The following is a 27,824-nucleotide window of genomic DNA, read 5'->3' as shown; positions in this document are numbered from 1 at the left end:
TGATAGGACACAACATTGTCAATCACAAAAGCTTCAGACAATTTCATCATACAATATAATGATGGTAGTAAAATGACTTGTTAAGTATCAACTATGGAGTTGCCGCAAGAGCTGCAGCTATTCCACAAGTCTCATTCTTAACATATTTACAAACAAGCAAGGCCGGTCCTAATCTACATTTCTCCTTCTCCTTTTCTTCCTAATATGGCTCTTAAGAATGTCTATAGGCGGAGGCCGGGCTCTGGAGAAGCTTCATCATGAAGCCAAATTTGATGTCCGGAGACGTCTTGGGTTGAGGCCAATTTGCTCCTTCCGGGACCTTGATGGATCTAAAGCCCTGGCCTTTGTACAGCTTGGTCGCCCCCGGGTTGTTCAGGTCGCAGTGCAATGCGATGGCTCGGCATCCCCAGCCACGTGCTTGAGCCTCGGCTTTGGCTACGAGCCTTTTAGCTATCCCCTTTCGCCGGTATTTCTCGCGAACCGCAACATTAGATATGTATGCAATTCCAGTCCTGGAATGGTAAGTTGTGAAGAGGGACAAGGTCATTGAACGAATAATCTCATCATACAAATGATGCTAAAGCTCCGACCGTCTAAATGTTGACTTTGACTAGGCACGAAAGTGCAAGGTTCACTTATAAAACTGTGAAGTAAAGAGAATTCACTTTAGTAGAGTAAAATGGCAAGCAAATTTTGAAAAGAGAAAAGAAAGAAAAATATATGTTCTAGCAAACATAGATATCGCTCCACCACCATCGCCACCACGAACATTAACAATGACAATGACAACACCAACAACAACAACGAACTTGCTTCCAACAAAGGTATAAGTGATGATAATCAGTGCAGCTTTGAACTAAACAACGATACAACAGCATAGTCCTGTTTTCCATCACCACATATTAACCTCAAAGAATATTGGGTAATATCTCCTATAAGATGTGATAAATTATTCAAAGTATGATTCTCACATAAGTTTAAGGTGGAAGCAGATGCCCCGTTTAAGATGGAATGTCACAACTTTCCTCAGCAGATGAGATTCAGAACTCGAACAACGTATATATCTTTCCTTCATTTTTCTCTCTCTCTCTTTTTTTACCGGGGTAGGCTGGACTGAGAAACAATGTCGCCAATCAAATGAGGCATCACGAGTAGTTAATGATTCATACAAATCCCCACTCCAAACTGTGCTGCGATTCCCAGCAACAGACCCATCTTCCAACCCATTGCAGAATAAGTGCTCGGGTGTGCATACACTCGATGAGCATAAGTATCAAAATAACAGCAAAGGCCAATGCCATGTAAGAGACAACATGGAGAAGCTTCTCACTTCTCATCTAAAACTAGACCATAAATGTACTATTTCCCTTTCCCAGTAAGAGCAACTTCACTTTCCTACCTCCAATCAGCACACTGGCTGGGAAGCTTCATGTTTTTATGCAAGACAGTTTTTTACGGCGGGATACAACTAGAAGGTTCCTAATCAGCTGTCACGGATAGTCATGGGGAAGGCTTTAATTAGTCGTTCCTGCTTGGGAAGAAGTGCAAAGTTTTGATTGATTTAATATTACTCAGTTCACAATGTCATAGTTGCACTTTGGTACTATGTGACACGTGACATGTTATCTCAGACATCAGCTTGCTTCACAAGGAGGAAAAGAAAATTCATCAAAGACACTCTGCAAACCATTCATGCATGCAAAATACGTCAGGCTTCCTGATCTCCAGGACGATACCACATACTTATAACATTGAGTTGACATAGGAATCCCTAAAAGAAGAGCCATGGACTACTTATAGTTTCTTGTGAAACTGCAAAACCTCTATAGCTGGTCAAAAGAGGAATTATAGATATTAAAAATATCCCACGTCGCTTGACAATAGAGTTTATATGCGCTTTATTTATAAATGGTCTCTCTCCACCCATCGGTGTAAGCTATTGGATTGGACCTTTGAACATGGTAACACAGCCAAGTTCCACCCCTGTTAGTCAAATTTCACGTAATACTCCTAATTCAGTTACAAGTGAGAAGGGGTGTTGAAAATATCCCATATTGTTTGACAATGGGGTTTATATGCTCTTTGGACATCTGCCTTGTAGTTCTACCTCCAAAACATGTTATCTAATTCTTTGCCTTGGCTTTGGTAATGCAACTTCATTTCATTCATAAGGTAAAGGAGCTTACAGTCTATTCAGTTTTACATAACCATAGCATGACTCGTGTCAAGTGCTCACAGAAAATCAAATCAAGCGGTATACTCCTCAAGAATTTTCTTATTACGAGAAAACAAAGCAATCTTAATAGATTATGGACTAGCTGATTATGCCAGAATTTGGGATATCAAGACCATCAGCCTGAAATTTCTATGCATGAGGACTGAGATCCTGAAAAAGAATACTTGACTGCTAAGAAAAGAAATGCAATAGTTTTGTTAAACAGAATTCTCACCTCCTCTGCCTAAGTGGTCCCTTTCTTGGTAGAAAGTCAGCAACAGTGTCCACTGTCAATATACCAGCAACATAGCCCTTATTGACACTAAATCTTCCATCAAAACCACCTATTCTGATGTCTTCACTCCCAAATAACAAGGCTTCACCGCCTGAGCTGCCAATGACAGCGACCAGGCACACTCTCTGGCAACCATTTGGTATCGAGAATCCAGCGAGCATACCCACCAGCCTGTCGATTCTCAAGACAAAATCCAGAGGGAAAGAGTATTCGGGGAAGAAAGAACTGCAGTGAGTCTCGGCTACCTCCCAGCAGTCCTCTAACCGGGCCTCCCGGACAACAATCTCGGGAGAGACCATCGGAAATAACTCAACCACTTGGCTGGCTCTGCACAGTCCTGCGCTCAGAACGAGGAGCGTCCATAAGGAATTCTTTCTCAAACAATTCCCAGTGCATGTGCATGCTTACCGCAGTGTTAGGCTTAAAAAATGTCATCTTTGGTTCCCCCAAATCCATTCCCAAACGTAAGGAGAAAGCAACTGGAGCTCCAGTAATCCCATAAAAGAAAAGGCCGGACCAAGAATAAGGTAATTTAAAGTAAAATAACCAATATCTGATCAAAGCAAAGAAGTGCAGAATGCGACCGACATTACCAAATCAGCACAGAAGAAACACCCATCAGCCATGAATAGTTTGAAGCACTAAACAGCAACCAGTTTTGTAGTTCATGACCACAGAGAAGCAATCGCCTCAGAGCAATTCAAAGGACAACATCAATATTTCTCTGGCTCAGGAGACCAACCCAACCCCACATGTGAACCAATATCAAAATCCCAATTTCTAAATTCTCAGCAACCAAAGCGTCTCGAGAACCAAAATCGTGCGAACGAAGAAAGAAAGAAGAAAGAGAAGGGCGTCATCGGGCCAACTACCCACACATCCAACCGAACTCAAAATCAAAGCTTTATGAGCAAGGAAGAGCTGAACGAAGTCCAGAGGAAAGAGGAAGTACTCGGTTTGGAGGGAAGGTCATCGAGCGTAGGAGGGACCCCAGGCGAAGGGAAGCGAGAGAGTTTCTTGAAATTGAGGTGGGTGCTCTTGTTTCGACGGAGAGCTGGGCACAGGGGGGTTCCTAACGGTATTGACCGCATTTCTCGGACAAGATCTCTCTCTCTCTCTCTCTCTCTCTATCTCCACACCCAGATTCCCTGTCGAGGACAAGGTGCGAAGATACTCGCGATTCTTCTCCCTGGTGCGCCCGACGCAGAGAGAGAGAGAGAGAGAGAAGACCAAGTAGAGAGAGAGACAGGGGGGGAAAGAGACAAGACCAAGTCTGAACTGGTGTTTCACCGTAGGTACTGTGTGCCAACAGATCAAGCTCATTTTTAAATTTACGTTGCCTTCTAAAGTTTGTATCTTTGTCCTCCTCCAAAAAATATCGTTGCTCGTGGACATTGGCTTGCATAGTAGACTTCAGTTTTCGCCCCCTTCTGCTTCAAAAATTTACATGCATCAGTAATGCCATACTTCTAATAAGGAAAGCAAAATAGACAAGTGACGTCGTAATGTGATTGGTAGCACGCAAACTAGGCTAGACAAGCTATGATTCACCACATCCGACTTTCCATTTCCGAGTAGCGTACGCTTCAAAGTGCGGGCAATTTGTCCCGCTGGCATTTCGTGATCTTGAGTAACATGCTTTTAGTTGGCATCAGGCAAGAAATAGATTCTCCACTAACAAAATAATTGATAAATTCGAGTGAAATTTTTTCAAAAGCTCTAGATATATTTCACTTTACTCAATTCAATAATAATTTTTTTTTTAATTTTACCAATTAAATTCATTTGGCCAATTTTGGCCGGAGATCGCTAACATGAATATCGATCGTCCTACGTGATACGCCTATTACGGCGTAGACAATTTTTTATAATAATTTTTTTTTCTTTTTGGATCAAAGGGTCAAGAGCCTAAGCGAGGGCCACGAAGCCCTCGTTGGTTGCAGCCCCTCGTTGAGATCGATGAGGGTGTCACCAGCCCTCGCTATGATAGTAAGGGCCGCCATACCCTCACCTCATCAGTCGAGATCTGGCGAGTCCTCTACAACACTAGATCTAGTAAGGCGAAGGCGAGGACGTGGAGGCCCTTGCCCAGGTTGGTGAGGGGCCACAGCTAGGGCAGCAAAGGTTTCTGGCCCTCAATTAATGGCCGGTGCCACCGGCCCTTTGAACAAAAAAAAAAAAATTAAAAATTAAAAAATAGATAATTTCAAAAAAATATTTAAAAAAAAAAAATATATATCTACATTTGCGCCAACCATACTAAGTAGGGTAGTCGGCATCCATGTTAGTAATGTCCGATCAAAATTGATCGAATGGACTTAATTGACAAAATGTTAAAATGTTTAAAAATTAATTGGCAAAATAAAAAAAATTAGGAATGAATTAGTCAAATTGTAATAGATTTAGGACTGCTTACAAAATGAAAAGTCTTAATTAATCCACCATCGATTAACCTCCTATTCAATCGACCAGTGGGTTAATTTGTATATACTTAATGTCACCGTCGGAAAAATGCCACTGCTCCTTTCCTCAATCGATTTTCAGAAATCGACCTCCTCCCCAACGAGTCTAATGACTAAACTAATAAAACCATGCTTTAACAGGCAGTGTTACCGAACACTGAAATAAAAGAGTACGCGTGCGACGATAAGAAAATTTGAGAGTCCTCTTCAAGCCACATGCTAATCCTCTTCACACTTCCACAACAAAGCAGTACTTGGTTAATGTATCCAGCTCGGGGCACAACAATGGCAACCTTATCCTTGGGCGAAACAAGAAAATAACTTCTCTAACTACTTTGACTTTCCGTGATTGCATTACGATACATAAATAACCTAAGGATCATGTTCCTAAGTTTCTATGAGCAGAGGAATATTTCCTGTGCAATCTAGTATAACATACATTTCATGCTTCAGATTGTTCTCACGCCTAAAATCCGACAGGGAGATCTCTTAGAAAGGCCAGAGTGTGGGGCGATGTGGATTTCCCAAACAGTGAGCACCATGGAGGAAGCTTCATCAGAACCTTTTCAGCTTTCGGCGTCAATCTATCCATGTCTGTTCTTAATTTAAGAAGTGACTGCTGATTCTTCTGGCTATCTGCGTCATGAGCAATTTGCGTAGAATTGGCCCATACAAGAGTCAGATCGAACCTCGTTGGTGATTTTTTCCCTCCAGAAAACTGGATAATATGCCATCCATCCACACTGCTCTTGTCGTGCAATGGGATTAGCTCTTCAGAATTTCCTGAACTCAGCAGCAAGACGTCCAATGTGTTGAACCATAGTGGCAAATGAAAGCAGAGTTTTGGCAAAAATTACTAATGAGGTGGATTGCTGAAAATGAAAATTTTAAGGACTCAATATTTGTCATCTCATGGATTTGATCCAACCAGGCTGCTTGGTGAATGACTCACTTGACACCAACGATGCTGCCATAATGGTGAGACCAAACATACCTTCATTCATCAAAATAAATTAACTCGACCAACCAAAAACATTCCCCTAGAGAACCATGTTGAGATCTGGCGGGCCATACGGATGGTCAAAAGACTCAAAACTATATCTACGTTAACACTCTAATAGGAAATGAGATCTGACATGGAGCCTTGGTTGCCAAGAAGCAAGATCTTTCCATCATTCAGCATCTCTTTCCATCTTAACTAATTGGATAAACAATAATTTGACTATCTGGAAATAGAATCTGAACTTTGTAAACTGATATGAATCTTAACTCCAGCTGTCAAGAAGGAAAAGCAATAATTATTCATACCTTCCAATTTGAAGTCCTCTATGTATTCAGTATTGACTGCAAGAACCCACCTTGTTGAGCTCTTTGTGTCCAAGGAGACTTCCGTGATTCTTTTGTCCCCCTTGCCATCATTTATAACCAACAGTGTTGGTATATCTGTTTTACTCCAGCCACCTTCAGTATCATCATAGGACCAACAGCCATATTTGACGGAAAAAGTAACAAGATCTACAACCTTATCTCTACCACATGTGAAACCACCTCCAATCTGCTCAACCTCTTTCGTCAATTTTCCAGGAGTGGTAGAGAAAAAAGACACATAAGAATCGGGCTGCTCTTGCTTGTTTATTGTTGCATCAACTATGTGCACAACCTGAGAAAAATCAATCAGCTAGGTCCCTTCAATGGAGTACACAGTTATCCTTTATCTATCAGAGCAGTCGCAAAATTGCCAGTTATCTAACATTGATCACACTGACAAATCTAATGGATATTCCTAATGGCTGATTCCTCACCTTATTATCAACAAACTGAACAAAAATAAGTTACAATATGGAATTGCTACAGGGAAATGGCATGTTTTTTTCTCCCCAACAATTATGCTTGTAAAGCCACAAGAGAAACTGTAGTATAATCAACATAAAGCTCATTTCTACATTCTATGCAGGAATTTTCATCCTAATTGAATCAGACACCCCTAATTGTAATGTGTTCCCATGAAAAAGGCTCTCTCGGACTCTGGAATTACCACAGGATACCATAACAGGGGTGATTGATATATTTCCGATAAATGAATAGAACAATTGAAATGAGACAACAGCAATGGGAGGTGAACAACACTGTTGGGAATCATGAGTGTCAAAATAGTCCCTTGAGAGTGAAGTGGTGAATCAAATTGAGAGATCTCATGAAGACCCAAATCAATTCAACATACTATTGATGATATAAAAGAATTGAGTGACAAAAAAAAAAAATTCCTACAGTAATGTCAAATGACTATTGGGCCACATGGAATGGCAGTTCATGTTGAACAGGTTATATGGTTCTGACCAGTAAAATGTGTTGCAGAAGACAAATAGTCATTTTATATCTCTCTTTGTAATTTGCTCACAAAATATTAGTGTCGAAACCTTATGGGGTTTGACATTTATTTATGCATATTTATTTGATCATATAACCCAAAACCTGATTAAGTAATTTTGCAGATGCAAGAACATCAGTTGATAGTGATAGTATAACCAGAAAGGCGATGCCATCAACTGAACCAACAGAAACCTTCTTTACTGAGACCATTCTCCAAGGGTTGACATGATTTTCGGAAGTACCTCAGACAGGCACTAAAATAAAATCCATATTTTGTCTCAAGTATACTGCCATGCCTAGGTAGTTTCATATGCAATTTGATCTTAAGCAAGTTCAACAACTAAATGAAATTGAACTGGCAGTGCAAAAATAGAAAGTAATAATGGAAGGTAGAACATACATTTACAGCTCTGGCTGTGTCTTCTGTAAATGGTGGGGCTACACCAGATAGTACAGCAGCGAGGCAGAGACCAAAAAGAACTGACGCTGCCAAGAAAATCGATTTCTTTGCACCTGCAGACCGTACTTTAAATATATAAAAATTGTTCCAGACAAACCAACAATGCAGAAAACAAATAAGTTTATTGAGAAAGAGCTAATCAGCTGTTAATCAAACTGCAGGAACATGAAGTCCAAAGGTAAGATTGTGAACCCTGAAACTTGCCTCCGACCAAAAAAAAACTTTGCATTCTTGCCCGTAATATGTCAAGAGCCAAGAGGGAAAAAAAGAACCGAATAAAAACCATAAATTTAGTCCATATACATATAACTGATGACTTCTACGATTTCCCTAGATGCTTGAACAGTCTAACTTTCAACATCTTTGCTAATAAGAGACTCTCAACTCCTCCAAAGATTCCTAATATCTAAGTGAATTCCATCAAATACACACCAATTTCTGATTATATCAATTTCCCCAACTTTCTCTAGGATTAGATCTTGCATCAATGGAGAAAACTCCAAAGTTAACAGTCTTCAATTATCCGTCCTTCAAATCAGTCAGGTCCCCCAAAAAACCTGATGAAGGAACTCAGAGATGTGGAGCTTTTGGAAAGGATGAGTCAAGGGAGAAAAACATTTGCCCCCACCATGAAATTCAATGTCAATATCAATATCAATATCAATATATATATATATATATATATAGAGAGAGAGAGAGAGAGAGAGAGTTAAACAACTAATGCCGCAAAAAAGCGGTGTAGATAGTGTACGTGAAATAGAAGAGGAGCTCCACAACATAACAGCCCGCTTTTCATGCACAAAATTTTGCTATGAGACAGGATAAGTTTCCATGCAAAAACTTCTACCTACTCAAAATAAGAGCACTCAAGGCAACCAACCCTTGCAGACCATCCACTCCCTCTCATAGAGATCAACAGTTTGACCAAGATCGTTGGCATTAGACTAGATATTCTATAGGATGGTTTGAATCAGAAAAGGCCACATATTATCAGTAGGACTTTTCATTTACGAAAGGACACCGACACGGACACATTTTGCAGATTGCTTTCATGGTTTATGAAGCTAAAATTGCATAAGTTACCCAGACAATATCTTCCCTAGGGAGAGAAAGTCCAGGACGGAGACATCAAGCATAGCCTTTGTCAACAATTATTCCTGTTCATCAGCTGTAATGTGTGTCCCTTTTGTGGGAGCTCATGCATGTCTCTCTGGGAGTGCATGTTCCGTGCATCTTCTGTGTTTGTTCAAAAGCTGGAATTGGATGTGAGATTTTGATTCATACTCAAGTACGTAATGAAGGAAATACAACTATTCAGGGAAAGACAATATTGCTATTCGAATTCACTGAATAAACAGGTTGATTCAATTTATAAGAATAAATCCTTCATTTGTGCTTGTAAATTGCCCTCTGCATTTCCTACAAAGGAACTGGTTCCCATGGACCTCAACATAAATGAGACCATGACCAGTGCTGATAATAAGTTAAACATCATTACCACTAGAAGTATAATTGCGGGTACGCGTCGGTGAACCAATGAGTCCATCTTTTTTCTTTTGGTCAAACCAATGAGCCCATCTTAAAGAGGAAGCAATTATAACCAAAATGAATCAAATGTTGGTGCACCAAAAAGCCATATCACAAAAACCAGAACTGAGCGGCCATGGGCAAATACCTGAAAGATGGACATATGAGAGGAGATACACCATTGTCAAGGATATAACAAGAGCAATAAATACAGCAATGATAACATTTGCCATCCACTCAGGAGTATTGCCAGGGTTCCTGCACACAAATACAAGAAGTTAGCCCCTATACCTATTTACTGAACTTCAAGTAAACTGGTCAAGCAATGTGCATTAAACACAAAGTATTCATTGTGCCCCAAGAAATAGACTGAAACTTTAGACAGCATAATTCAATTTCACCATGGCGACAAAGTATCTTGTTGACAACAAGCTCGATACTCAGGAATTTCCATAGTTAGAACTTCTTCAATGAAGACACAGAGTAGCTATTCTAAACGAACGGTCTTAATACATAAACAAACACACAGGATTAGCTATAGGGCTTCTAGGTTTCAGGGTATGTAGGAGAGAGCAATGGGATTCAGATGATCTCATAGTAGCGTCATGCAAATGACTACTTGAAAGTAACAACAACTATTAATTAATCAGAGTAAGACAATTAATTACCGGTCTAATCGAACAACCATTCCGATTATTGTACCAACCAACCGGATGAATACACCAGCAGAAACCACAATTGGCACAGACAAGCCAAATAGAAGGGTTGCAAGCTTGAGAGGCTTTGGAAACCGACCAGGGGTCAAAGTTGCTTCAAGGAAGCCATCTGTAGTGCCGGACAAAAAACTACTTATAAGCAAAGATAAATGATATTGCTAGCACCAAATATCCATGACTTCAAGACCAGGAAAAGCAATAATATTCTCCTGCACATGTCAGCTTACAACCAGACTTCCTCTTACTCTTATGCTCAAAAGGATACATCTCCTTTCACAAGTACCTGCAATAGTTGCAAATATATTGCATACTTACATGAAAATGCTGGTGGCACTAGCCAAACAAGAGCCAAATAAGATGAACCAATTCGGTAATAATTCCCGATCACCAGAAGAATGAGCCACTGCATAGAACCCGCTTTATATAGCCATCTTTCAGCTTCTAACTTGATCAAAGCAGATTGAGTAAGAGGTGGTAATTGCTTCCTTTTTGAATACGCATTTGACAAGTACATTTGAAGGATTAGAAAACCTAAATGTTGACCAGTGAGAGCCCCTAGAAGAGCAGGTGCAGCGAATAACCCAATCACCAACCATGGACTGGCAACATAGGGAACTGGCGACGTAGAGAGCAAGGGTAGAATGAAAGCAGAGAGAAGCGAGAAACTCAGAGAAAATATCCACATCAATATAATACTTAGACATGACAGGATGAGTGAGACTGCTGCAGGGTAACCACCCATAAGTAATGATGTAGACCATATCAACAGTGACTGCAGTGCCACCGAATTATGAAGAATATTTGCAAATCCTTGATGGTATAATACCATATACAGTCCCTGCAGTTGAAACCCATATCAGTAACATGGCAGGGCACCATCCAAAATGCAAACTGCCCTAACACAGCAATAGGATGGACACAGATAGATTAAGACAGAAAGTATAACATACCAATATATCAAAATAGATAGCAGAACTGGACGCGGAAATGCCTTCATCTTTCGTCCTCTGGACTCCGGACAGATCTGGGGACGAAGCAATTTGGAGCAGAAACGCAAGCATGTTTTCTCCAAGATGTTGGAGAGATCCTGATTTCAAGAGCTCTAGTTTGTCATTCTGCATAAAGAGAGCTCCTTCAGTGGAAATAAAGAAAAAGCAGAGGTGAAGACCTTTAAATTCCTATCCCATGTTTGACCGAGCATTATCAAGAGACGAATAAAAGGGTAACTACATTGTGTTCCGTACAACACTTGGATATAAATTTATTTCAGCTTCGAAAATTTGAATTTAGTAATGCAAGAAGTAAGCACCCTCTCTGTAGAAGCCAATTAATCGGCTTAAATGCATGTGAATACTCACAATTCTCTCCAACTATATGATCGAGAATGCACAAAATATCCCATATAGGAAACATGCTATCATGCAACAACAATCAACTCCAGAAAGCCAGATGGTAAAAGCTTTTTATCTACCATCAATCGACAATAATCAAAGATCTTGCTCAGACAGAATTTAGGTTAAATAAACTGAAACTGTGTAAGATATCTTCCTTTTTTCTAACTTTTTCCCTTTTCCCTTTGGAGCAGTAATGGAAATGCATTCTAAATTTAGCTCTTATGAAATTGCTTGACCGATTATAACCACATAAAGTTTCATGCACCACCAGACAAAGGCAGTTGGAGGATTCAATGGAATGGTAAAAGTAAAGTAATAAAAGTAAAACCTTAGTATGATATACTGCACTGTTGTCGGTATATGCAAAGTCAAGCCCTGAAAGACCAGCGACCTCCTTGTACACTTGGAAATCAGTAGCAGATTTTATAGCTCCAGAAGCAAAAAGATCCTGTGATGCGAAAATTTAGTCTTGATCTAATTTAGTCAAGAAGCGGCCTAGAGAAACAGTAACAGCAAAAATTACAAACCTGAGCTATGACATGGCCAGATGGGTATTTAGCAGCTAAAGCAAAATTCTCTATTGCCCATGGATTAGGACCAGCCTGAAATATGAAGAGCCAAAACAAAGTGAAAAAAATTTAAGCATAGACAAATTGCAGAATAGCCATTAGATTTCAATACTCAGCAGAAGCATACCATTAATAGATATAATCACTACAAAAGGAGAAAAATGCACTTAAGACCAAGCACCCATATTGGAAATTGCTAAGGGAAAGAGCATGAGGGTTCTGCTATCAGCTACGTCTAATGCTTGCTTCTGTCCACAATTGGAAATCATGCTACATGGGGCAATTCAAACCAAACAGAAGGTGCATTATGACTAAGATGACTTCACCTGAAATATACCCGACTTCCCTCCAATACCCATTGCCTCCAAATCTATTGCCAGACGAATAGATTTACTCCATGGATGCTGGAATGATAGATTCTTCATTAGTCCTCAAAAGAAGCATGCCCAACCATAATATGGCTCAACTAAGCACAAGGGGTAAAGCAGCAAAAGTGCTATATAATTTCTTTAAAAAAGTGCAACAAAGAGGAACAACCAAGCATTTTTCCACTTACTGGTTAGCTACATCGGAACTATTCTAGAAAACAACTGTGGAGGTTGATGGCAGCACAAATTAGTTCCATCTTTTATACCATGAGCATGAATTGTTATGGAGCGGATTTCTTGCAAAAAGTTTTGAAGGATGTGCAGGGAGTGGGAAACTAATGACATCTCCATACTGAGACTGAATGCTTTGCACTTCCATAGAGCATCACTTCCTTTGTCCATGGATTTAACAATAGAACAACAAGATTCTTCTCTACTGTGTCTTCCACAAATGTATAATATCACGAACTTGAATTATTTTTGGTGCATTACAAATTACAAGTAATAATGAGTGACTAACACAATCGCAGATAAGACAAACAACGAGACACATATTTGCAACCACGATTGTCATCACACTTCTTTTACTTAAGTGCACAACAAGGAGCCTTCAGAAGCAAAGAACAGTCCTACCATGGTATAAACATCATCTATGCAAACAAGGAGATCCTCCTCTGTTGATAAATAGAATAATCAGCTTATTCGGCCACTGGTTCACCTATCCAGATTTCTCATAATTGTGAGAACTGCACATACATAACACGGGAACCTTTAACTAATCTCTTCTTCATTGATCCATGCAGAAAATAAATACCTAATCAATTATCTCCCAAGGTTTTGCGAATTTATGACAATCATTAAAAACTCAACTTTAGTCTGATTTGACATCCAGGATTAACAAGAGATTCTAAAAAGACCATCCCTCAAAGCATTAAGTGGAATATATGACTAGAACAAAACAAAAGGAAAAGTTTGAAGGTCAAATCTGGCCTGTTTAGAGACTCTTCTTGGTTGATCTCTGACTGGTTCCGTGATATAGTCTGATTTTGTTTTTGTCGTTTAGTCTAATGGTGATTTGGCTCAGTCTCTTATCCTTATATATAACCCATATAGCTGGCGAGCATAAAATTGCTCATTGTCATAGAGAAAAAACTTCAGAAGTTGAAACTGAAATTGCAAACTAGGTAGCATATCCAGAAGATTAGTGCAACAATTTCTGCTCGGACCCATATGAGACCCTTAGAAACACAGTTATGCCTTTGTTACACAATAATGCCATCGAAGAATCATACAAATCGCATAAAGATATTACTTGAATTAATTGGAAATTCATTATGCGAGTAGCCTCCACCATCTATATCCGATCTCTTGACCCTTGGAATCTTGTTAAGAAATTCCCCATGATCAAACAGCTTTTACGGGACGTCCATGGTAACTTTGTGTTATGAAGCTTCATTTCATAGGGCAGACAGGATATAGAGTGAAGAACTGTAAATTGAACATCATTAAATGATGTTACTACTGATCTTGGAAGGCTCAAGGAGCACAAACATACTGATATCCAAATCTCAGCTAGATGGTACATCTCTATTAGTTTTCTAAACAATTAGCATGTAGGGAATAGCTTCCAAGTTTTAGGTATTAAAGATGCTTCTAACCTGAGTTATAAAGCTGTGAGCACCATTAAGACCTTCCTCCTCCCCTGTGTTGAACAAAAATATAACAGCACTCTTAAAACCATGAGCCCACTGAGAAACTGCTCGTGCAAGTTCAAGCATAACAGCTATGCATGAACTGCAATCTCCAGCACCTTCTCTGTAAAACACACACAAAAAAAAAAAAAAATTCAGTGATGTATAAGGATATTACAAGGGAGACAAGCCAAAATGTTGTGTCAGTCAACAACAAACTGAGATGTGAGTAAATTACAAGTTATGCAAGCAATAGTATCTAAAGTAAAGCAAGTTAGATGTTGAGTAAAAGATGCTGTGGGCACATCTAGATTGTTGGAAAGGGTCAAGCCTAGAACTGGAATAACAATATGATCTAACACTGTTTTTCTTACCCAGCCACTAGAATATGTTATGTAGCTCGTCTCCCTGATGAAAAGACAGTGTCATAGTTCTAATAGAAACACTGAAAAAGCAAGCACATGCCCAGTGACACTGCATATAAGTGCAATTTTTCACATGAAAAAACAAATACATTGAAAACAAACTTAGAGGGAAGTAAAACTTACGCAGAGAAAACAGTGTCTATATGAGAAGAAACCAGAATAGCATCTCCAGCTTCTGCTACATATTTTGGGGACACTTTAAGTACAATGTGATGTAGATCTGAATAAACAAGTGTTCTCCCCCTGAACAAGCCACTGAACAGACGATTTGTGCCAGATTGGGCATGAAAGGCATCCACTTGAACATCTACCTCCCAATGAGCTATTTTCTTAATCTTCTCTGATGCTGCCAGAACATACTATCGATGAATGTTTGTCAAAACATACTCCAGATGCTTCACAATAAAGTAATCGCTTGCCATGGGAAGACAATATTTTGGATAGGTAAACTAGGAAATACTTAAGTTCCAATGGGTTAACAATATGTCTTCATTAATAATGGAACATACATGAAACACATACTTATCCTTTCTTATTGTTCTCTTCAATAAAGAAAAATAAAAGTAGGTGATAAATAATTGAATCATTTAAAAAAGGATGTCAAGTCCACAGCTTCCATCCATCAATGTTGTGTCATCTCATATTATGAAAGCTTATCTGACAAGAACAGCAAAGCTCATTAGCCGCGCCCTCCACTCCCCCCCAAAAAAAAAAAAAAAAAGAAAATCCAAAGGTCAAGCCATCACATGGCTGATAGTGTGTTAATGTCAAGCGACATTTTGAGTTATGGTCTTTAAGCTTGTAGATGATGAGTCAAACTGGCAGGTATAATGGAATATTCCCTAAAACTAGGTACTAACATTGAGGCCCCAAGCATTATTATCATATGAGCAAACACCCCTAAGTTGCCCAGCAGACAGCTGGGGAGATAGGGCAGAAGAAATCGATGTATATCAAGAGGGCTCTTTCTCCTCAAATTACAAATCGGGAGGTGGTGCGCAAGTAATTTTTGCTTCTCTTAGACAAAACATCCTCCTTCTCATTTAGAAATGACGATCAATATTGGAAGGTCTACCTGGGTCCTGCATGAAAGTTGTTTTAGTTCTTTCTATGGTACTAATATTGACTAAATACTGATATACCCACTTGTCAGCTGTGGTTTATAGCTTTGTCATGAATACTTCAAATGTTAAATGAGTTTGATCGTCATATTAATTAGATTCGAGATGACATCTGCCGACGTAATCACTAACTACCGTCTGACCAGGTAACTCCTATTTCAAATGATTAAAGATCAAAGTTTTCATGTCATGGAATTAACTTTTATTTGCGTATATTTTCAACTTCATCTGCAAACTCTGCCTAAATTGACTATAACAGGTTGTCTGTTCTCTCTGCCAAAGCGCAAGACATCCACGTATTGACTGCAGCAGTTAATCAACTGTGCATGCTTCTTAAACCTCAGTCAGTAACTGCCACTCATCGCCCACAAAAATCAACATGAAGCACAGCACTAATCAACGAGAACTGCCAATCACAGAGCATGTACCACCGAGTACATTTTGAAGACATTAGCATTCATCCAAAGGAGCAAAACCTGTATGGCGTCATCGAGCGCATCTGAACCAACATGATGAGGACCTATATCAGTCAATGCCTTCACGTGCTTCATCGCCTCCACCTCCGAAAATCCCCTCTTCCCAGCCTGCTCGGCGGTGAGAGGCGCGGGCAAGCTCTCGAACTGGCAACGATAAACAGCCCAAGAACAGTACATTATCAGTCCAAACAGCGACAGCAACACGAAGGGCGACCTCCTCGGGCTGGCAGCACGAGGAATGCCATCGAAGTCGTCGCCCGCCCTCGTTTCCTCCGTGCCTGAAGGCCCGGCCATCGCGGAGGAACTTCCAGGCCTCCGCCGCATTTTCTTTGACTGTAAACAAACGAGCCAAGGAAGTCACTGCTCAGACGCGATCGAATCGAAGAGCTCCGAAGTGGGAAAAAATGGGAAAACGATCGAGAGGTGAAACAAAAACAACAAAATCTGTTGGAAACTGGAAATTGAATTCGTAAAGTGAGATTCATCATCAACAGAAGAGAGGGTCGGATCGAGAGCTTACCAGAGCTCGATGAATCGGTCGCCGATCGGATGCAGCAAGGTGAGCCAGAGCGCTGGACAGTTGAGGTTGGAGCTGAGCGAAGAGTGGCGCAAAAATTGTTTTGACTTTGACTGATTTGCGTCAGGATAACGTCATGTTAGAATTGGACCAGGCCGATTCGATGGATAATGGACCCACCCGAATGAGCTAACCGAATCAAGTCCGACCCAATTTCTTTTTAAATTGAAAAAAGTACTTTGTTAAGAATAGCAACAGCAACGAACGATTTAACCTAAAACATAATCAATGATAACATCGTAATATCTCACTCTTGAAGAAATTTCAAGTTGCGCTAAACTTAGGCATGCACTGCCAACAAGGCAAATCATAACTATTGGAGAAGGGGATTACAATGTGTGCTCATTGCTAATGATGATGCGAAACTCGGCGATCGACCACCATTCGTTTTGTTTTTTATGCCAAGACAGATTCGTTCATACAAGATGAGGGTGCGCTTATCACGACAATTTATATTCTGTTGTACTACTTTAGTGTTTAAGATTTGCTTTATTTTGAACCTCTCATGTATCATCATGAGATATTACTTTGGACGAAAAAAAAAAAAGACATAATCAGTCTAGATTCTCCTAATCCTAACAAAATCGAATTCCGCTTTTGACTTTCCTTCTAAAAGACTGAAACACGCGTCATGGTTTCGGCAACTTGTCTCAATGGCCTTACCCTAGTAAGAATCTGACTATATGATGACTAAAATTGTACGTGTGTACCGTGAGATCAAGTTGAGTACATGTTTTCGTTCTTTTGATCAACTCAATCTATTACATTTACCGTTATTTCAAGAGATTAATTTGACTTCAAGAAAGGAAGAACTCTTTTCTTTTTGGGTTTTCCAATATTTGCAATATATATTCTAGGCCGAACTGGTACAGCGCTGGCGGGTGGCGGCCTTCTACTACCAATTCATAGTGACTAATGAGAACTGTTTTGAACCATTGGTTCATGATGTTGCTTTTTAGAGAGGGAAAAAGTCACCAAAAATCATAAATTATGCCCACTGTGACATATTTATTATAATTTTTTTTATGATACCAAAAATTTCAAATTTTTATCCATGTGACACATTTACCCCAAACTTATACTAGTGCGATACATTTACCGTAAATTTTTTTTGTGACACTAAAAACATTAATTCGTGTGATACATTTACTTCATTATTTAGGGTAAATATGTCACATGCTTATAAGTTTGAAATTTTTTATGTCACAAAAAGATAATTTGGGGTAAATGTGTCACATTGATGAAAGTTTGGGATTTGTTACGTTATAAAAAAGCGTTTAGGGTAAATGTGTCACACGTATACAAATTTGAAATTTTTGATGTTATAAGAAAAAATTTAGGAAAAATGTGTTATGGTTGACATAGTTTAGGTTTTTTTGGCATTGTTTTCCCTTCTAGAAACCACAGCTATATCATTGCTCTTTGGCTTGCGTCGAGAAATCGGAAGGGGAAATTCATGAAAATGTGGGAGAAATTCATTGGTCGACAAAGTCATTAGCTCGTGCCCTGGACGTTTCCAGAGTTCAAGCTTTAGTGGGTGGGCAAATGGTTCGGACAATTCAAACATCTACAGATCTTCAATCGGGCGAACGTAAGTCACCATCGTGTTCCCTTAGCAGCCGGCACTCGGGTTTCTGTCCCTCGGCTACATCATCAGCTCTCTCAGATCCGGTTAGAGAAGGCAACGGCGGACGTTGGGGGGGACAGCCGCTGCTCGGCGCGGCGGCCGGGCTTCGACAGAGTAGCCTCGTGGGGTTGACACATACAGTGGCTAGGCAAACCAAAGAGATAACGTCATCCGCTTCATGCCCTGAACAATGGGGTTGGTCGTGAACGGCATGCGAGCGATCTCGACGTCGGAAGCTTGACTTTTAACGTCCTTTCGTTCGACGATCCCATCCATCACGCATCCGATCGAGTCGATTCGATTAGACTCCTAACCTAACCGTTACTGTCTCTGCTTGGAAAATTTCCTCTTCCCTGGCCAATCCCAGGTTTAGGAGGAGCAGAAAAACAATGTGAGAACCCATCAGTTATTACGACCCCCCCGATCGCTTCCGGTTCGTGTCCCCACGAAAGCTCGTGCACGTACAGTAGAGAGACTCTGCATCATCTTCTTCGTGCGTGGTCTCGATGACGTAGTTGGAAAAAGAAGAAGAAGAAGAAGAAGAAGAGGGACGCGAGTGATGGTACCGATCACCACCTTCGTCATCCTCCTCCTGTCTTTCGTCTCCCTCCTCTCGACACCGAGCTGGTCAACGGATCCATCCCGCAGCTACGAGGATCAGACGCGGGACATTTCCTCCGTATTCTCGCCAATGGGCTTCGGTTTCATCCACCCGAATGCCCACTCTTTCCTGTGAAGCGGCTCGAGTCCAATCGGCGGTGACCTGGGGGCGGAGACTTTTGATGGCCAGTGATAAACGCGACCCGATTTCGTCGGCCCCCTCAAGAAGAAACCCGACCCGCTCTCTTTTCTCCCTCGTATGGGGCATTGGTGACCCGATAAGTTTGTTCCGTCCAATCGAAATTTGAAGTAGTCTTTTAATAATTTTGGGGCAATCGAAGTTGGATACGCCGCGTGCAGCGTGACGTCTTGTAGTTGCCCACTTGGTAGAACAACTTGTATAATCGCAATTTTGCTTGCCCTTGAAGTGCAAAGGAGATTGGCGATGGCCAAGGAATCCTCTCGCTTTTAGGGGTTTCGAGCTTTTTGGAGATCGGATTGCTGAGGTGAAGATGCACCTATGGCCGTCGACGAAGATAAGGGACTCGTTCAAGTTCGCTAACTTGCAGAACTACGAGCGGAACCTCCGGAGGATGAACAGCGAGAAGCAGTCGGCGGCGATTAAGCAGAAACTGCTGCAGAGGGAAGGTGGCGACACCGATCGGGAAGCAGCTGAAGGAGAGGCGTCGCGTTTTCGGCCTCCGTCGGCGATCGGTTTGTGGGGCAGAGATTTACTGGCGGTTCTCTCTTGCTTCTACTGTTGCTACACTTGGGAAGGTAACGCATCTCGCCGGACTATTTCAATGTTTTCGCTTGTGAAAATTGGCAGGAATTGACGTTGTCCTGTTTGTTTGAATGATTGTTGCTGCTACCTGCTTTGAAATTTATGCGACCGCAATTACGTGGAGAACGGGTCTTGTCCTATTGGATAATCTTGGCTGGCATTGATGGTCAAATTAGTGGGTAGGTTTGGGTTGAAAATTGGCTATTCTCTTTGAAATACTGATGGTCAGCTGATTCTTGATTGTGATTCTGTACTTCAATTAGTAGTTATTTTGAACACCGACTACTTCAATGGAGGACCAGGATGATGAATTACGGTGAAGCACCGGGCGCATAGGATGTTTGTTTTCCACTGAAGTACTGATTGTGAAAGTATGTAGGACTGAGTTTTTTATGCAGTTGAAAGTTGTGATTTGTTACTGTCCGGACTTCTTAACTTCGCTCGAACAACAGGGGAGTAAACATCTCGACACAAAAGTTGAGCGAAATGGGATGCTTTTACAGTCAATCAGTATCGTAAATGGAGGTTTCAACTTTAAGTGTGGACATGGGATAAGATTGAATCACACAGGCTGGGTTTGCTTGTGCATTCAACTTTATGGATTAGCTGAAAGTAATCTAATTAACTGCTAACTGGTCGCTCCTTGTTGAAGAGCTTTCTAGGCATTTGCCTAGTAGGAGGGAATACTCACTTTCTCGAATCTCACAACCCTATGTGGTGATAACTTTCACTGGTATTATTTTTTCTTGGAGACGAAATGACAATCTTGCTTGAAGAAGTTATATGGGATAAGTTTAGATGTCCAGGTGCAGGGACTGATATAGTGCTCGGCTGTTAAAACTCTCGATTTTCGGTTGACCTGGGTGGCTTTGGTTTACTAGGATGTGAGTCTTAGTTAAGCAGTAAGGTTGCTTAATTACATCTACTTGGCGGTATTCTTATATGTAGCCAATTAGGTTTATGGACACTCGAACCCCTCACCAGTCTCTCGTAGAATAGGAAACATGTGCATGAGATCATGGTTTGATAAGTGAGTACATGAAAAGTGGGTTTGAAAGCTGGATGGAATGTAGTTGTTTAACAGGAACAGAGATCTGACCTAGGATTGTGCTCCCCTTCTGTCAAAAGAGAACTTAGGAATGTGTTCCCCGAAGATCTTTTGCCTCTTTCATCAGTAGAGAATTATATGGTCATCTATATTTACACCTTGTTAACCCTGCCAGTTCATGAACACACCAATCCATTCGACATTGGTTCGAGAGTCCAAGCAGGGGGGTGCTGTCGGTCCGAACTGCTCGTGTACGTACAGAAAAACTGTCATCTCTACAGGGACTTGTCCTAAAAGAATACGTGTTTCTCATTCTCGACGTCGCCTTGATATGTATCGGTCGGAAGTAATTACTCTGGGTTGTCACAGACGGTGCACTACTTGTGGTGCTGTTGCAGTCTTGAATTTTCATAGATTGATACCATTATCAACTGTGCCTTGTCCCTGTTCGTACTGGAGTGTTTTCATGATCCTATGTTGTGGTAGCTGGGAGCTTTGATATCTCAAAGTTTGGTAGTTTGTGTTGGGACAGTTGGGCACATGAGTGTGCAACAGGAAATGTAGATTACGGGCAGTTGAAATGACTAAGTTGAGGGTGTTGGGACCATTGCCAAGTTTGGTAATTGAAGAGAAATGACTTGCTAGTAGTGGGTACAGTTTTGGCATACATTTACTGTCGTGTGCTAGATTTGTCTTGGACTCTCTAGAATTTTGCATCCCTATAGCTAGACCAGTTGGGTTTTTGAGATCCTTTCCCATAAGCAATTCAACGAGTAGACGTCGTTACGCCGTTTTCATAAACTGATCGCATCGAACTTTTGAATTCTTCAACGTGAGTTCGCTTCTGGCTCCAATGCAAAATCACTTTGGCAACAATCTGCATGTATGTTGGTATCCTTCAAGCGCCAACTCTGGGCCTAGTTTCGAGGTACTTTTGTCGTCTGATGCAATGCACCCCCATCTTGCTCTTGCAGATTGCGTTGATCAAGAGTGCTGATATGCTGCACCACAAGGCAGTTCGACATCCAAATTCGAGCGTGGCAGGGTTCTGTCTTTCTGCGTTTTTCCCGTCTTCCTTCTTTCGCAGTTCCTATGTCTGTAAATAATGCGTGCGTAGGGTGAGTTTACCAAAAACAGATAAGTTTCCTCTTCCTCCTCCTCCTCTTGGTTGCTCCAGCAAATTAGCTGGAAATGGTGATCATTTAACTCCATGCTTTGATATCGGATGAACATTGGTTCCATTCTAGGTTGCCTAGATTCTCTCTGGTGTTTTTTCCCAGTAGTCCACTTTTTTTTGTCTGATCCCACGAGCGTGGTGTTACTTTCAAACTAGTCCCGACTCCTCACAGTTGCCGATGGGAATAGTTCTGAATTAACTCCTTTTACGATGCACGTGACGTGGCTTTAATTTCCAATTTGCATAGACGAATCAGACCTAATCAATTTTACCGACACATATAAGAGCTTACGTTGTCGAAAGTTAATCACTTTTACTATGCAATTGAGAGGCGTAATTGGGCGGATGGCATCTAACGAGTGTTGGAAGAACACTCAAAATCTTCATGAGACTGATTTGACGAATCAAATTATGAAAGCATTTCCACTCAAAATTGGAGGAAAGGCAATTAATTTTACTTTTCATTACTTGTTCTCCATCCACACATAACTTGCCTGATAGTCGATTTCTATACGATGCCACATTGTAACGGCTGAGAAGATGAGATAAATCACCCAAGATCCAAGAAAAGATCTTTTTAAAGAAATTCTGACGATATCCAAGGCAACCCCATTGACGCTCTTCCCGGAGTAAATTTTGTTTTTGATGCGTTTGACGACTCAATTTGGACCCTGATCCTGCGCCCCATCCTCCACGGCAGCGCGTGCGTCACCTCCGCCGGCCCCCAACGCGGCGCGCTCAGCCCTGGCCACGAGCCACGCCTTCATCTCCCCGAACACCATGTCAACGCTCTCGTCGGGCTCTCCTGCCAGCTGATGCCACATCCCAGGGTGTATCCTCAGCGTCTTGTCCTTGCTCCCGGCGCGGGCGTACAGCTCCTCCACGCACGCCGGGTCGCAGACGACGTCGTCGCCGCCGTGCACGATGAGGAGCGGCACCTCCACCTCCTCGAACCGGCCCTGCAGCTCCCGGCACACCCTCAGCAGCTCGAGCGCCGTCGCCGCCCGCGGCCTAGCCACCGTCCTCTGCGGGCTTGCCAGTGCCAGCTTCCGCTTCCAGTCCTCCTTGAACGACACGTCCGGGATCGAACCGCGCGTGGGCACCACGCGCCAGGTGGGGATGACAGCGGCGACCAGGAAGAGGAGGTGCTCGAGCGGCCAGGGGGGCTTGAACTTGGCGCTGATGCCGCACATGGCGCCGTTGAGGACGAGGCCGGCCCATGCGCGGGGCTGGCGGAGGGCGATGTAAAGGGCGATGGCGCCGCCGAGGGACTCGGCGTAGAGGAAGGCGGGGAGGGAGGGGCCGTGGCGGGCGCGGAAGGAGTCGAAGAAGGAGACGCAGTCGTCGACGACGGGGTTGAGGTCGGGGATGTGGTGGGCGAGGCCGTCGGAGAAGCCGTGGCCCTGGTGGTCGAGGGCGCAGGTGGCGAAGCCGGACTTGGCGAAGAAGACGGAGGTGAGCTGGACGAGCCAGCTGGACTCGCCGGTGAAGCCGTGGACGACGGCGAGGACGCCGAGGACCCTGGTCGGGGGGAGAGGGGTCCACCACTGGGTGAAGAGCTTGAGGCCGCGGGGGTTGGTGACGAACTCGTAGCCGTGGCTCACTGAGTGGCGGGCGTAGAACTCGTCGGGAGTGAGGGAGCCGAAGGGGCTCGTCTCGCTGGCCTGGGCGAAGGGGTGCGACATTTGTATTTCGTGTGTGTGTGAGAGAGAGAGAAGAAGAAGAAGAAGAAGATGACGAGTCAATGGGAGGAGGAGTTGGGGAGTTTTATTGGTGGGGGGCAATGAGTTGGAGCGTAGCGAGGCGACCTTAATTGCTCGCGGCCGGTTGTGGGAGTTGGGTGTTGTGTCTTGCGTGACCCACAACCTCGGCTACAACCTCTTTCTTGTCTGATTAATAAATGGTATAGTACCAGGAAAGACCTCAAATTGATACGTCTATAAAAAAAATATCTCTCAATTTAATTTTTAAGTCATCAAAAATCATAAATTGATATATATATATATAACGAATTTATCCCAAATTATTTTTTAGTAGCCAAAAACTTTAAACTTTTACACGAGGGACACATTTGCCGTCCCCATGTGAAATCACTCAGCTGAATGACATATGGCAATAACCGAGTTAACCTGGCAAGTCCACGTGAAAATCAAGGAGATGAATAGATAGATTTCCAAGCATATAGTGAGCAAACCTTTTTTCTGGTGGTGGGATTTTTGGTTCATGAAGCCTAATTGGCTTGTCCTAGCAAGTCCAAATGAAAATCCAGGAGATGAACGTATGAACGTATGGATTTCTAGACATATATGATCAAACCTTTTACGGTGTTACAATCAAGCACACAATCACAACAAAATAAAGGCTAAATACGAGATTGAGAAATCGAGACACAAAGGTTTATTCTTGTTCACTCATGAGCTAAGGCTACATCCAGCAAATGATTCGATTATCTTTTTGTTACAACTCTCAATTACAAGAGATAAATGTTATATATAATAGTAGCTATTTATGGACCCATGCTCAAACTATCAATAAAATACAAGTTCAAACTATAAAAGTCCTACGGCGTCTCCCGTGATTTCTTATTGATGGAGCTAGACCCCCTTGCTTTCCTATTGATGGGATATGAACCACTCCCTAATATAGTGGTGATGGAGTTTGATTCATAGAAATTGATGATTAGAAGACGAGTTGCCCTTCCTTAGTCAAAAGTACAGGTGAGCAAATAAATTTACCATTCTACTTGCCATGTCAAATATTGCCACATATCATCCAACTTAATAATTTCACAAGAAAATTTGTTGAAAGTTAACGGTAAATTGTGTCACGCATATACCAATTTGGGATGTTTGGTAACCCAAAAATTAGTTTGTAGTAAACTTGTCAAATGTATATCGCTTTGAAATTTTTTAGATGACTAAAATTAATTTGGGATAAATTTTTCACAACTATATCAATTCGGAGTTTTTCGTGATATTAATCTTTACCAAATCGACACGGGATTTCATTGACGAGTGTCTCGTCGACACGGCACTTGTTGAGTTATCAATTAAAGAAATATTCAAGAATCTATATTACATCGAGTCTTGAAAATCAAATAATTCTAAATAAAATATACTCGACATCCAACGATGACCTTTGGGCACTCGTTAACAATATCCATTCAATAAATATGATTTAAAACGGTGCCTCTTGCATAAAGTTGTAGCGTGATAAAACACCTTGAAGGAATTCGATTAAAAAAAAAAAATTCCATAAGTGGACCAACGATAAAAGATGGTTCGACCAAAACACAACTCATCATTTTACTATTTGACATACCCATATCGATTGAACGTCTAATTTCGTGGTTGATTTGACCCGACTACTCTTGAAGAGACTTGATGAACGTGACATTTGATTTCATTTTCTTATGAGGATATGACAACGTTATATGAAAAGCAAGTATCATAAAAGGTACGAAAAACATTAGAGAGAATTAACCTCGACGCACTTTCATCGGAAACGTACCTTTGACCTTTGCTCGGCTCTTACTATCAAATGATAGGTTCGCGCTAGGCTTCACAAGTATAAAAGCAATGCTCGGAAACCCGGAATGGGAAATTTTCCGAATGATTTCATTTGTAAAGAAAAAATTAGTGTGTAGGGTCCGAGTTTGTACAGTACTCTCGGCGCATCGAGTAATCTCTCGTTTTAATGACTCCAGTGCAATGTAAACTCAATTAAGTTTGAGAAGAAAGTGCATTAGTGATGTGCCCAACAACTTCTGCTTAGTTGACGTACGTCAAGATTCAATTAATTGCTATATCTAAAGCCCCACCTAGATGATCGAGACGGCAATAAGTGATAGCTCAGCTTGTAACCACGCCATACTAATTCCGTTCGAATGTACATTAAAAGAGCTTTCCTACCTAAGGCTACTAAGAACCCCCCAGATCGAATCACTCCAATTGGTTGCTACAGCAAAAGGGTCTTGATTAACTCTAGCTCCAATTATGCGCCCATTACCGTTCTAAGTAACTTGTCGTATCGATCTCGGGAGTGCTTCCGTGATAAAAGTTCCAAGTAACAATTAGGGTAGAAGCAGAGTCGGGAACAACGCATCGTTTCTCGATAAACAGATCTAATTTGCAGGTTCGTTATTGCAGGCTATATTTCATTGATTTGTAGCCACAGACATGTAGGGCGGAGTACCTAATGAACCCGCCGTTTCATTCAACAATTTCACATGGTATCAGTGACAGACACAACAACTTATATAGGGAGCAAGTTTAACATGACTTTCCAATATGCAACATTCATTACCTTAAAAGACAGGGCACAAAATTATAAGTTTAATTTAGACTAGCATCATATGCCAAAGAGTCGCAGCCACACACCGCCGATCCGTCGTCGGGGTCCGATTAATTTCCTTAACTAAGCTAGCATAGACCTGATAATTCACGGGCACAGAGAGTTTGCGGAAGCTGTCTGCGCATGAGCGCAATGTGACGAGCAAGTTGTTGGCACATCCAATCTTGGAATTAACGGGGAAGTTGCTCTCCTTTTCCGCTCTCGGAAACAGGTCCCTCTTGACCTCTGATTGGTCTCCTTCGAGTCCTTTATGCACAGGGACTTAGAGAAGGAGATTGTCCCCAAGTGTAGTCCATGGTACCACTTGATACTTCATTGAATACGATGGGACCATAAATTAGGTGGCGATTTAGATGATTGATCATCTTCTTGCTTGTAATCGGAGATTTCTTAGTTTGGTTCGAATCGATGACGATAGACAATGACTCCTTCGAAAGGTTACGATTGTGATTTACTTTCGATTGTGACTTGATTTGAATTTGAGATCTACTGCTTTTACTATTGTGATTTGATTTCGATTGTGACTTGATTTGATTTAGATGATTGATCTATCTTTTCTCAATAACTTTATCATACCGTGTTTTTGGGAGAAAAGTATAAAAAAAAAAGTTATATATCTATTTCAATTGTGTCAATTCAGTCCTTCCGGCTAATTTTGATAGGAAATCGCCGACGTGGATATAGACCATCTTAAGTGGCACAACCGATGCTGACTTTGAAAAATTTTGATTATGTTCTAAATATTTTTGAATATATATTTTCAATTTTTCTTTTCTTTTCTTTTTCTTTTTTGCCCTTGCTTATTATGGCCAAGGCACCCTTGCTTGAGATGCCCACGCCTCCGACCCTAAGTCCAAGGAAAAAAAAATAAAAATGTAAAGAAAAGAAATAAAATAAATAAAGAAGGATTTTTTTGAAAAAATGTCAAATTATTATTAAAAATGTCCACATCATCACCGGCCGTGCCATATATGACGGCCAACGTCCATATTAGCCATTTTCGGTTAAAAATTAATCGGATGGACTGAATTGACACAAATGTAAAATGTTTAAAATTGAATTGGTAAAAAAAAAAAAGTTTGGGTTGATACCACGAAAAACTCCAAATTGATATACCCCGTGACAAATTCAACCCAAACCATTTTTTCGACCACTAAAAATCTCAAACCGATACATCCGTGATAAATTTACCTTAAATTAATTATTTTAACCACCAAAAACACCATAATGGTACACATGTGACAAATTTACCCTTTGTTAGTTTCCGTTAAATTGGATTAATACCACAAAAAATCTCAAATTGATATGGTAGAGGGTAAAAACTCCAAATGTGTACATTTAGCAATTGCCACGTGTCATCTAACTCATCAATTTGAAGATAAAATTTAACGAAAACTAACATAAGGTAAATTTGTCACATGTGTATCATTATTGGGTAAATTTGCCAAATGTGTACTAGTTTAGGATTTTTTGCGGTCAAAAAAATAATTTGGGATAAATTCATTACGGGTGTATCGGTTTGAAGTTTTTCATGATATTAACCTAAAAAGTTTAGGACTAAATCGGCAC

The 27,824-nt window shown here is 41.2% G+C and overlaps 4 protein-coding genes across 7 annotated transcripts; 1 reads left to right on the top strand and 3 right to left on the bottom strand.

The window, feature by feature from the left end:
* LOC115753473 lies at positions 1 to 26,154 on the bottom strand. Of its 2 annotated transcripts, XM_048279084.1 has the most exons (4): positions 26,143 to 26,154; positions 3,463 to 3,626; positions 2,451 to 2,847; positions 1 to 512 (listed from the first exon to the last, which is right to left on the bottom strand). In XM_048279084.1, the coding sequence occupies exons 2-4, from the start codon at positions 3,599 to 3,601 to the stop codon at positions 212 to 214; spliced, it is 837 nt and encodes a 278-aa protein (XP_048135041.1). In that variant the 5' UTR covers positions 3,602 to 3,626; positions 26,143 to 26,154; the 3' UTR covers positions 1 to 211. The 2 variants fall into 2 exon arrangements, with proteins under 2 accessions (XP_048135041.1, XP_030547970.2); XM_030692110.2 differs by lacking the exon at positions 26,143 to 26,154 and having other exon boundaries at positions 3,463 to 3,763.
* Positions 5,208 to 16,714, bottom strand: LOC115753387 (endoplasmic reticulum metallopeptidase 1). 3 transcript variants are annotated; one of them, XM_048279082.1, is made up of 14 exons: positions 16,612 to 16,714; positions 16,090 to 16,430; positions 14,616 to 14,851; positions 14,035 to 14,191; positions 12,335 to 12,412; positions 11,967 to 12,041; positions 11,768 to 11,887; positions 10,996 to 11,160; positions 10,361 to 10,883; positions 9,998 to 10,154; positions 9,478 to 9,587; positions 7,743 to 7,855; positions 6,281 to 6,632; positions 5,208 to 5,755 (listed from the first exon to the last, which is right to left on the bottom strand). In XM_048279082.1, the coding sequence occupies exons 2-14, from the start codon at positions 16,411 to 16,413 to the stop codon at positions 5,439 to 5,441; spliced, it is 2,727 nt and encodes a 908-aa protein (XP_048135039.1). In that variant the 5' UTR covers positions 16,414 to 16,430; positions 16,612 to 16,714; the 3' UTR covers positions 5,208 to 5,438. The 3 variants fall into 3 exon arrangements, with proteins under 3 accessions (XP_048135039.1, XP_030547838.2, XP_048135040.1); XM_030691978.2 differs by having other exon boundaries at positions 16,090 to 16,422; positions 16,610 to 16,691; XM_048279083.1 differs by lacking the exon at positions 12,335 to 12,412 and having other exon boundaries at positions 16,090 to 16,422; positions 16,610 to 16,691.
* LOC115753499 lies at positions 18,682 to 21,982 on the top strand. The gene is made up of 2 exons (XM_030692125.2): positions 18,682 to 19,670; positions 21,700 to 21,982. The coding sequence occupies exons 1-2, from the start codon at positions 19,406 to 19,408 to the stop codon at positions 21,720 to 21,722; spliced, it is 288 nt and encodes a 95-aa protein (XP_030547985.2). The 5' UTR covers positions 18,682 to 19,405; the 3' UTR covers positions 21,723 to 21,982.
* LOC115753466 (caffeoylshikimate esterase-like) lies at positions 22,463 to 23,695 on the bottom strand. The gene has a single exon (XM_030692089.2). The coding sequence runs from the start codon at positions 23,585 to 23,587 to the stop codon at positions 22,562 to 22,564; it is 1,026 nt and encodes a 341-aa protein (XP_030547949.2). The 5' UTR covers positions 23,588 to 23,695; the 3' UTR covers positions 22,463 to 22,561.
* Positions 26,155 to 27,824: the final 1,670 nt, after the last annotated feature.

The sequence above is a fragment of the Rhodamnia argentea genome, chromosome 5, assembly GCF_020921035.1.
Source record: "Rhodamnia argentea isolate NSW1041297 chromosome 5, ASM2092103v1, whole genome shotgun sequence".
Lineage (NCBI taxonomy): Eukaryota > Viridiplantae > Streptophyta > Magnoliopsida > Myrtales > Myrtaceae > Rhodamnia > Rhodamnia argentea.
The sequence above is the reverse complement of the archived record's forward strand: the minus strand, read 5'-3'. Positions and strand labels throughout refer to the sequence as shown.